The 12,407-nt window shown below is 37.6% G+C and overlaps 1 protein-coding gene across 3 annotated transcripts in view; it reads left to right on the forward strand.

Moving 5' to 3' along the window:
* LOC137070479 (disks large homolog 4) overlaps positions 1-12,407 on the forward strand; it is a 255,651-nt gene that overhangs the window by 85,886 nt on the left and 157,358 nt on the right. The window contains exon 1 of one of the 3 annotated variants that reach the window (XM_067437662.1): positions 7,254-7,559. The exons of the other annotated variants lie outside the window; for them this stretch is intronic. Within the exon in view, the coding sequence (XP_067293763.1) occupies positions 7,443-7,559 (117 nt within the window). The 5' untranslated portion in view covers positions 7,254-7,442. Of the gene's footprint in view, positions 1-7,253; positions 7,560-12,407 lie in introns of those variants that run through there. 3 annotated transcript variants of the gene reach the window in all.

Consider the following 12,407-nt stretch of genomic DNA (forward strand, 5'->3'; position numbering starts at 1 on the left):
GAATTACTTGTTTTCTCAACCAACCCAGCACTTCATCAAAATTTCTCCATTCAGCTTGGTTCATCGACCATAACTCCATCAAGGACAGCAAGAAACCTTGGAGTTGTGATTGATGACCAGTTAAACTTCACTGACCACATTACTGCAACTGCCCGGTCCTGCAGATTTGCTTTATACAACATTAGAAAGATTAGACCCTTCCTATCAGAACAGGCTGCACAACTCCTGGTTCAAGCTCTTGTTCTCTCCAGACTGGATTATTGTAATGCTCTTCTGGCTGGGCTTCCAGCATGCACTATCAAACCCTTGCAGCTGATCCAGAATGCAGCGGCGAGAGTGGTCTTTAATGAGCCGAAGAGAGCGCATGTTACGCCTCTCTTCATCAAACTGCACTGGTTGCCAATGGCTGCTCGCATCAAATTCAAGGCACTAGTTATCGCCTACAAAACAACCTCTGGCTCGGCACCAATATACCTAAATTCACTTGCTCAGACTTACACACCCTCCAGAAGCTTGCGTTCTGCGAACGAGCGGCGCCTCGTGGTTCCATCCCAAAGAGGCATGAAATCGCTCTCACGGACATTTTCCTGGACCGTTCCTACCTGGTGGAATGACCTGCCGATCTCAATTCGTGCTGCCGAGTCTGTAGCCATTCTTAAAAAACATCTTAAGACACATCTTTTCCATTTGCACTTGACCAATACAGAATAGCACTTACTGATCACCACAGCAACGACCAAAAGCGCACACTCCTGGATCATATCTACGTCTCTCATCCGGATTTGCGCCTTCAGGCGGGTATGTTACATAGTAATCATAACTATCAGAATCCAGTGTTCTGTATATTGCGTACGTGAGTTTTTGTTGTAGATGGCTATTGCTGCGCGTTTAGCTAGAATACAAAACCAACCCATTGGGCCACTGAATCTGCATTAACGACAACAGCTGGGGCAACAGCCTTAGTCCTAATGGGTTGTAGCTATCTTAGCTATCAAAATCCAGTGTTCGGCACTGTGCGGACGTGAGTTTTTGTTGTAGATGTCTGTCTTTTTAAAAAAAAAAAAAAAAAAAAAAAAAAATTGTGTATTGTGCTAATTAATTGAGATTTCTTACAGCTCTTACAGGTTTTTGGCCTTGTCTGTTCCGTTGCTTCTATTACTCTCCCCTTTTTTGTAAGTCGCTTTGGATAAAAGCGTCTGCTAAATGATTAAATGTAAATGTAAATGTAAATATATCTCTGATCGTGTTCATCTGAACGAAGAATGTCATATACACCTAGGATGGCTTGAGAGTGAATAAATCATGAGCTATTTTTATTTTTGGGTTAACCCTATTCCTGATAGGTCAGTCGGGTGTTGATTTAATATCTGCTGGTACTTGATGGATACCGTGTATCCTAACAAGAAAATGAGCCTCACAGCATTAAAGATCCACCACCATACTTCACTTTCTATGCCAAACCCACCCAAAAAGCTTCATTTTGGTCTCATTTGACCATAAAGCCCAGCACTAAATGTTCCAAAAACACCTGAGTCTAACTGTGGGTGCATGACAAGCAACTTTGATCCTGACAGTTAGTTTGGGGACTCAAACCATCCTCCTCATAGACACATGTCCTCTCCAGTTCATTTAAACGTATGCATTATTGCTCAGATTGTGGAAAGGAGTATTCCAGCAATAAAACACATCATTACTGTGTTCTTAGGTCTTCCGCATGTACTGTAAAAAAAACAACAAAAATGTTCAGTTCAGTTCATTTGCTGAATTAAATGTTTGAGTATAATCAGCATGGCTGTACATTTAAACGTAATTGATGTTAAACTGACTTAAAAAAAATTAGTTCACTTTAAGTTGCTTAAATTATTTGGATGAGTTAAAGTAAAAACATAAGTTGCATGATGTATTTGTATCATAGTGTGTCACTTCATGCGTAGAGCCCAGTGACACAGGAAGTCATCACTTATCCCTGAAGTGTTAACAATTATTATTAAAAAAGAAAAAAAAGATGTATATATATATATTTTTTTTTAATAACTGTTTAAATATATATATATATATATATATATATATATATATATATATATATATATATATATATATATATATATATATATATATATATATATATGCATATATATATATATATATATATATATATATATATATATATATATATATATATATATATATATATATATATATGCAACTATCTATATCTATCTATATATCTATCTATATATCTATATATATATATATATATATATATCTATATATATATATATATATATATATATATATATATATATATATATATATATATATATGCAACTATCTATATCTATCTATCTATCTATCTATCTATCTATCTATCTATCTATCTATCTATCTATCTATCTATCTATCTATCTATCTATCTATCTATCTATCTATCTATCTATCATATATGCAGGCAGCATAGATAGCATAGACAGTTGTATAGTATACACAACTATACATGTATACACACACACACACACACACACACACACACACACACACACACACACACACACACACACACACACACACACACACACACACACACACACACACACACACACACACACACACACACACACACACACACACACACACACCCCTTCTGACCTTCTGTACATATAGCTGCACAAACTTTACACACATGTATACAACTGTAGGCTATCTATGCTGCAGGCTTACATCTAAAGCTTTACATATTGACAAACTGAGTATTTTTTGTTTTGTTTTGTTTTTTCGCAGTCTTCACATTATTGCAAGCATCAATGGAAACTGAGTCTTCCATTGGAGAGATACACACAATTAACACAACAGACATGCACAGACTTGAACCTCTGCCCACAACCAACACTATTTACTCTGATAACATCTCATAATACATGTATAAACTACAATAAATCATTTAAAACTGCTCTCTAAAAAAAGTTGTAAATAATCCAAAGCTTTTGCCACATCGGCCAGCTGGAGTGCCCATGATCTCCAGCAGAGGGCACTCCTCCCGACTGCTATCTCATCATGAACTTCATTTCCCATAAGCCACTGCCTGATGGACTCATCATGTCGTGATTAGGCTCAGCTGTGTGTCATTATCTTGTTAAGCCCTGCCTATAATGCCCTGTGTGTGCGCTCTTTCTTGGCTGTGGGTTATTAGCTGTGTTTGCCTGTTATATGGATTATGATTCTGGATTGCACTAATAAATCTGCGTTTGGCTCTTTGACCCATGTGACTGAGGGGTGCATAATATCAGAACAAAGTTTCGCAGAGAAAGATTGAACACAGTAAATCCTACACCAAATTTTAATTGTACAGTGTATGCAGTGAAATAACATGTTTTCCGCATTTGAAAATGCATGCATTGCGTTATAGAACAAAATATCAAAGTGGCATTTATTTTAAACACTGTTAAAAGTGGTAACCTGCAATTGTTTCCTTAAAATGCTATTTCTTTCAAGAAAGGTGTTTTTAATTTTAATTTAATTTGATTAATTTGATGAAGTCACCTGATTCGGACTCTTTTTCCAAGTGTCCCAGTCACCCTGAATGGTTCTGTAATGTTCATATTGAGTTTGACTGACTTTTTAATTTGTTGATAATTTTTACTTTAATATTAGCTTTTTTTCTCTCTCTCCGTTAAGAAAGGTAGCACATGCCAACCTGGTCTCATTCACACACATTTTTAGGTAACACCTTGTGGTTGTTAAATTTTTATCAAAACATGTTGAAGGTTATTGTGAAGAGTAACTTTACTCAGAGACCAGATGGTAAATGAAAAGGGAGAAAAATGCCATTCCTACTTTATCTAATGCAACAGCATTCGTACATTAGAGTGGTTGAAGACGGTGTCCTAATACTTTTGAGGCCGCTGTATGAATGCATCACCTTCATCTGTGAACTTGTCATTAGGAATGGGTTGTGACCACGTTGTGTGTGTGTGTGTGTGTAGCGGTTCTGTTGTACGCTGACGTCATCGATGAGCAGCACGTCTCTCGCGCCGCAGTCGCTCCTGATATGAATGCACAATCCCGCTTTCACCTGGATCTCTAGCGCCGCCACGCGAGCGAAGCATCTGGAACAACTCGATCAAGAGCTCAGCAATCATTAAGCAACTGAGCTTTTTGTTCAAATGAATACTTATGAATAAAACACGTCACTGTCTCGCTGTGAATGATACAGTAAGGCGCGTACGGCACGACTTGCCTTCAGCACCACGGACAGTTCTCCGCGCGCCGCCGCGGCCACCAGAGGGCGCCGCGCACTCATGCGACACATTGCTGCTCGCTCCAGGCCTCTAAAGCGCCGTGCCCGTGAGAAACGACTCGGTGAGATCTGTACGCTGACATGAAGCAAACGTTCATGAATCATTATCAAGAGCATAATGACGCTCGTTAATCATTATTATGAGGACTGCTAAAGTGTTGTTTTCTCCCTCTCTCTCCCTCTCTAAACCCTACATTATGGGCACAAAATGTCCCCACAAAGAAAATGTTTTGGTCCCCATGAGTAAAAGAGCTTATAAATCAGACTGGATGTTTTTGGGAAAATATAAAAATGCAGAAAGTTTTGTGTGATGGGTAGGGATAGTGTAAGGTGACAGTATAAAAATACTTATGTCTACGCAAACCATGAAAACGTGTTTGATGAAGTGTGTGTGTGTGTGTGTGTGTGCATGCTTGTGCGGCCTGGTAAACCCCATTTTATGGGGACAAAATGTCCCTGTTCTTGTGGGGACATATTTTGGTCCCCTTGAGGAAAACATCGTTTTTTTGAAAATGTAAAAATGCAGAATTTTTCCTGTGATGGGAAGGTTTAGGGGCAGGGGCAGTGTAGGGGGACAAAATATACAGTATAAAAACCATTACACCAATAAAAAGTCCCCATAAAACATGGAAACACAATGTGTGTGTGTGTGTGTGTGTGTGTGTGTGTGTGTGTGTGTGTGTGTGTGTGTGTGTGTGTGTGTGTGTGTGTGAGCCTGTTTATGTGGTTTATGAGGACACAAATTTGTATAACTACATGGGTATTACACTGGTATTACACTATAAATGTGGTTTATGAGGACCTATCAAATGTCCCCATAATTCAAATGGCCTTAAAAACATACTAAATGATGTTTTTTTTGAGAAAGTAAAAATGCAGAATGTTTCCTGTGATGGGTAGGTTTAGGGGCAGGGGCAGTGTAAGGGGATAGAAAATACGGTTTGTACAGTATAAAAACCATTACACCTATGGAGAGTCCCTGTAAACCATATAGACCAACATGTGTGTGTGTGTGTGTGTGTGTGTGTGTGTGTGTGTTTGTTTAGGGGGCACATTTTGTCCTACTGTAAATGACAGTAGTGCTCAGTGATTAGACTCATTTTAACACGCTGCACACACAGTAGCATGGGTGCAGAAAACAAAAAGAGAGGGGAAAAGAAGAATAAAAAAATCAGACTCTTCGCAGCCATTTGGTGGTGGAAAAAGTTAGTGTGAGAGACATTCTAATTCCAAATATCTGACACAAATCTAGGATAGAACGCGTAACACTAATAACGCAAAATCACAAGAAATGAATAAGGGATCACATTCAAACAGTGCAAATAGCTTTTCTTTCTCAATCTTTTTGTTTGTCATTGTGCTGCATCTCAATCCAAACTGATGTATATGACTTTTTGTAGCACAAACTCAATTTAATACACTGCAAAATAAGAAAGTGTAGGATTTACTTTGATGCTATTTTCTTTCAGAAATGATCTCATACATAATTAAAAAGAAACAGCAAGTTACACATTGAATTAAGCATGGCATTTTGCAGAAGAGTGCAGAAGTATTCGCCAATAATCACCTTAGTTTGTTGCAGTGTAGCCTATATTTTTCTCCAAATAATGGAGCTCAATGGGAACCAATGGGTCAAAGGTCCAAATTGCACCTTTAAAGAGCTTGACATGATCCCAGCTGACGAATAAGGGCTTATCCATCGGCCATTTTCAAAAAAATAAAAAAAGTGATATACTTTTAACCATAAATGTTTGTCTTGTGCTGTTCTGCGATGCGCCACGCATCATGCTATCACGCTGGAAAGGTCACGTGTGATGTAGGTGGAAGTACCAACTCAGTGAACATGCAAAAGTCAAACGGCCTTCACATAAAAGGAAAAAACAATGTCGGACGATTTTAAATTTGGAGGAGAAAATGAGGTGTAGTTTTTCACCCCACCGCGATACTTCCACCTAAGTTTCACGTGACCGTACAGAGTACAGAGCAAGATAAGACAAAAAATATGGTAAAAAAGTACAAAAATGACAGATGGTTTGGGTCGATAAGGCCGTATTCCTCAGCTGGGATCATGTCGAGCCTTTTAAAGCTGCATTGAAACTGCAATTTGAACCCGTTGGACCACATTGAAGGTCACGCTATGCAGAAAAATCCTAGAATGTTTTCCTCAAAAACCTTAATTTCTTTTCGACCGAAGAAAAGAAAGACACGAGCATCTTGGATGATGGGGGTGAGTAAATTATCAGGAAATTTTAATTCTGAAGTAAACTACTCTTTTAAAGGGATTTTGTTCAAAGCCTGTATGAATTTCTTCTGTCGAGCACAAAAGAAGATATTCAGAAGAACTTATATAACCCACACTGTAAAAAAATATATTTAAAAAGTAAGTTACCTGGTTGCCTTAAAATTTTGAGTTCATTTAAATAATTTTTTTTTTGAGAATTGACATCACCCTTTATTCAAATTAAAAGATTTTATAAGGATGTTGTGTAATTGTGTTTTATTTGTTATAATGCAGTGAAATATGTATTATGAAATATGAATTATCACAATATTTTTTAATTTATGTGGTTCAAATACAATATTATTTTTGAGTTTCTATTTATTAAACCAATTTCCTTCATTGTATTAACTTTATTTCAATGATCTCAACATTTTAAGGCAACCACTTACTTTTTTAAGTTAAACCAATAATATTTTTTTTACAGTGCAAGAGTTGATGGACCCCATTTATTTCCATAGTATTTATTTCCGGAAGTCAATGTCACCGTAAACTGTCTGGTGACCAACATTCTTTAAAATATCTTCACACAGGTTTGGAACAACATGAGAATGAGCAAATGATGGCAGGATTCTCATTTTTGGGTGAACTGTCCCTTTAAGCTCCAATCTGATGTGACGCCGCTGGTCATCGTGGTTAACTCTTCATCAGTCATCATCATCATCATCTTCATCGCTCATTACTCTGAACTCCTCCCCGTGTGCGGTCACCTCCCGCTCAGCATCAGCAGCTCTGAGGAGAGTTTGGGAGGTGTTTCGCTATTTGAATACAGCGCGCTCCTCGCACACGGTCGCGAGACTCATCACGGCTCCTTTCTGGCCACGCGCTGAGCGGAGCGCGGGCAGCCGGTGATCGGTGTGTTTTGTGTCTATGGGTGTCGACGTGATGTCCCCTCCTCTGAGGAACCTCAAGTGCTTTTCTCCGGTGATGTGCCAGTGTAAACTTATATGCAGCAACCGTACGCTCTCGCTCATGTTCGGCTGTAAGGTAAGCTGGGAAGCGCGCGCGCGCGCGCACCCGTTTCTGTTCGGTTTTCTTGAGATTGGGATGCTGGAAAGGCGATACCCTGTTGGTGACAAAATTCTCTCAAGCCCCAAATTATGAAAAACGCGACAGGTTAAAATAATTATGAATAAAAAAGCGAATGCATATCTGTGTGTGTGTGTGTGCGTGGTATTCGTGACATACTGTACATTACTGAATCCCACATGCGGTGCTACTGTACAGTAAAGAAGCCTGTCGTGTGGCAGGATGCCATGTAAAGATGCACGCTAAAGACATCGGAAGGTCGATGTATCTGTACAATACATTAAAAAGAGCCGAGCACAAACCATGCAAATCCATGTGAACGTGCAAAGAAGAGTAGGCGAATACAAAAAGCTATTGCACATTTCCACATAGAGTGGGGCATGTTGTCACACTCTATGGAGGAAGATGCATGAAATATTATCTAAAGAAAGGCCTAATCATTTCAGCTAAATGTAAAAATTAAAACAGGGATAAAACACAGTAAGAGCAACATTAAACCCCAGAAGCATTCTTTTGGCTGATTGAAATGGTACTGAATGAATTACAACATATAAAACACATGTGACAACTTGCCCCGACTTGACATTTATGAAAATATCCATGTTGTTAGAACACAGTTTAACTTTCAGACTAAAGTGTACCTCCACTGTCGTCGACTCTTGTTGCCTCCTTCCCAGTTTTAGTGCATTGGGTTCACTCAGTGTCCAGATGAATGTTTTATCACACTGGTTTATTGAATTGAGGAAATTCACAGACCATATCAGATTCCCGCTGACCATGAAGTGTGATTTGCATTATTGTTAGGCTCTTCAAATGTTTTTGTCCATATGACAATGGAGTACTCACAGTGATTTTTATTGCATGTTTATATATATATATATATATATATATATATATATATATATATATATATATATATATATATATATATATATATATAAAACACCCCAGTATAGGTCGTTGTGTCTCTTGCAGCACATGAGATAAGATGAGCTAGTGTACGTTCCTCGGTCAGATTGTAAATCTTATCCCAAATATGTTGTGATTTGATCTAGACCATTTATTATTTTGTAGTTTCTTATAGAATACCTGCCAACTGGCGAGGTTCTTATCTGATTCACATTAATTATTCAGCTAACAAAAATACAAAGAATGTTCCGATAAAGATATAAAACACTATTTCTTAATGTTCTCTGAACCTTCAAAACATCTAGTTTTTAAAATGTTTTTGTCACACTTTAGTTTAGGGTCAAATTCTAACTATTAACTATGACTTTTGCCTCAATAAACTCCTAATTACTGTTTATTAATACTAGTTAGTGTGGTAGTTGTTAAGTTTAGGTTTTGGGTGATTAAGGGATGTAGAATATGCAGAATAAGGCATTAATATGTGCTTTAGAAGTGCTAATAAACAGCCAATATCCTAGTAATATGCATGATAGTAAGCAACTAGCTATTAGCATTATCAATGCTTTTTTTCAACCTGGTCTCATTGGCAAAACGTAGCTGTGGCAACGTTTTTGCAAACCACAAAATACGTACCAATAGGTACAATTTTGAATGTTCTCGGAACATTACATAAAAATAAAAATAAAAAAATAAAAACATTAAATCTCGAAATGAACATCCAGCTGACATTTCACATAAATGATGTATTTTTTGTACTTACTGTTTAAGAACACTATTAAAGACCAGATAATGTTAAGTGAATGTTTTATTAACATCACTGGAAGAATGTCTGTTCATAAATTTGAGAATATTCTGTTACATTGTATCCACGAAGCCAGGGCTGCATTTCCCGAAACCTTCTTAACTCTACGTCATTCTTAAGTTATACCTTTAAGGTATCCCTTAACGTTAATATGTGTTTCCCGAAACGAACTTAGTTAAGAATACCTTCTTTAAGTCATACTTTCGTAAGGTTGGTCTGGACCACTCTTAGCTATACCTTATCACTATTAAAAGTTAATTTCACTAGTGGCCACCACTGTGAAAAAAGCTTCTTTATATGTCAGTCTATCCGAATATAATTCCGAAGTTGTAATATACACCCAGTGTTCAATTAGGCTAGTTGAATAGTTTTTTTTTTTTTTTTTTTTTTTTTTTTTTATGCAAGGATTAAAATTGTTATACGAAATTTCATAAATTTCTTTGTCATAAAATTTCATTACAAACACTAATGGTTGTTAGCTTTTTAATGATATTATCCAAAGGTACATCAGCTGGCAAACCATTAGACAGGAAAGGCTTAGGAGCCTATATAAAGGGAATGATTGTGGAGGGGAGTTTAGTCAAACTTTGGCAGCGAGGCAGCGAATATAATTGTGCTAAATCAAAGACGCCGCTGTCCGCGGAGCCATTTAGTGTATGTGCACTATTTCATATGTGAAAACTTTAGTCCCTGGCTACCATGTCAGAAGCTGCTATTAAAAAAAAAATTCGCCTACCACGACAGCAAATTCAGCAGCTTTTAGATCTTGTTGGATCAACTTTGTCGAGACAAACTGGACGGAGCTCAGCTACTAAAATCAGCTGCTGGCGGCTCTTCTCTTTCTTTATTTTTTCTCCGCCATATAGTAGCAGCTGATTATGTTTTGCGTGTTGCGTTTTTATTGAGTAGGCCATCTAATAATATAAATTAGTTATTTACACAATAATGTGATGCAGCTGCTGCATGGTCAATCATCCCTGGTTGTGGATTAAATCAAGACACTATGGAAAATATATTGTAATAATTTAAATGACGCGTGATGCTCATGGTGCGGTTGAGCATGAGATTCCTGGTTCGTGCACTCATTTCAGAATTATGTAAAATTTAGGTGCAATTTTGTATGATAAATGAAAGTTCAACTATTTCTGAAGTGTTTCTTTTATAAAGAACATAATTTTTTTCGCATAACACAGTGAAACAGCCCCTGCATAGAGTAAATAATCGATTCTTGAGCCATCGATAGAAGCCAATTCAGCACCGCCGCTACGAACAGCACCCGCTTACGTCGCACTTAAGAAGGTATACCTTAAGCAACCTCCTAAGGTATAGTTCGGGGAACACACCTAGAAATGGTATACCTTCAGTTAAGTTATACCTTTAGAGTCTTCGTAGCGCGCTAAGAGACAACGTTATCGGGAAATGCAGAAAAATGGGTTGTTTTAAACCAACGGTTGAGTTGTTTTAACCACACAATTTGGTTGTTTTAACCCAGCGGTTGGGTTAAATGTTGCTCAAGACAACCCAATTGCTGGGTTAAAAACAACCCAAGTTGGGTTGAAAAGGGACTAACCCAGCAACTGGGTTGTTTTAAACCAATGGTTGAGTTGTTTTAACCCAGCGAATGGGTTGTTTTAACCCAGCGGTTGGGTTAAATATTGCTTAAGACATCCCAATTGCTGGGTTAAAAACAACCTAAGTTGGGTTGAAAAGGGACTAACCCAGCAACTGGGTTGTTTTAAACCAATGGTTGAGTTGTTTTAACCCAGCGAATGGGTGGTTTTAACCCATCAGTTGGGTTAAATGTTGCTTAAGACAACCCAATTGCTGGGTTAAAAACAACCCAAGTTGGGTTGAAAAGGGACTTACCCAGTAACTGGCTTGTTTTTAACCAACGGTTGAGTTGTTTTAACCCAGCGATTGGGTTGTTTTAACCCAGCAGTTGGGTTAAATGTTGCTTAAGACAACCCAATTGCTGGGTTAGTCCATTTTCAACCCAACTTGGGTTGTTTTTAGTCCAGCATTTTTAGAGTGTATAATACAGTATATCTGATCATTCATATCGTTCACTTTTCTTTCTCTAGGTCTAGCTCTAGTCGCATGATCTTTATTGTCAGTTTATTTTATACACTTTGGTGCCATTTAAAGGGGTCATAAACGGAGAAATCACATTTTCCTTGAGCTTTTGACATAAGAAGTCATCGTACATGAAGCATATCCATATTTCTCTTAGTAGCATGAAAATAATCTGTTGTTTAAACTGTGATTAAATTACATATAGAACGCGATGAAAGAACGCTCGCTTTACAATCGCTGGAGCTGTCAATCAAACAGTGTGAGTTTATCAGTCACTGGTAACAGTTTGCACTGTTAGTTATGATGAAAGCATTCGTTAGTGTGCAGAAATCGAGTTCATGCGCTTAACATGTCTGTGATCGTCTACAATGCTCATCACTGCAACCTTTCATGCCACAATCTGAATATAATCCTATAATCAACACTTTTCACGATAAGTAAACCTTGAGAGCTGTAATAGTAAAAACTTGCTAAAAGTTTTTGAGAGACTTAAAAAGTGTAATACTTATCTATTTCATATGCAAAGATCTCAGCCAATCACAGCAGTGGGCGTTTACACTGAAGTCTCACAGCAGCAAATTACAGCAGAGGCTAAAATCAGGGTAGAAAAATATCTTTTATTTATAAATCTTTTACATTTTTGATGTAAAAATCATAATAACACTATGTGTACCACATGAAACATTATAAAACAATAAACCAATTCAGTTCATGACCCCTTTATGGACACTAACACATTCCCTGCGTCCCAATTCGCATACTATCCATCCTAAATAGTATTCGAAAATAGAATTAGTATGTCCCAAATCATAGTATGTTGAAAAGAGTATTCCAAAGATTCCCGGATGGTTTACTATTTCCGGTCCGAATCTGAAGTATGAATCGATGGGCACTCTATCGGCTGATATTGCCCACATCCCACTGCGAGGTGTATGGGGATTCGATCAGAACTACAAACGCGGATAAAAAGCGTTAAAAACTACAAACATGAAGGATGTGCGAGTTTGACGGTTAAGTAGAGA

Source organism: Pseudorasbora parva, chromosome 3 (genome assembly GCF_024679245.1).
Source record: "Pseudorasbora parva isolate DD20220531a chromosome 3, ASM2467924v1, whole genome shotgun sequence".
NCBI classification, from domain to species: Eukaryota; Metazoa; Chordata; class Actinopteri; order Cypriniformes; family Gobionidae; genus Pseudorasbora; species Pseudorasbora parva.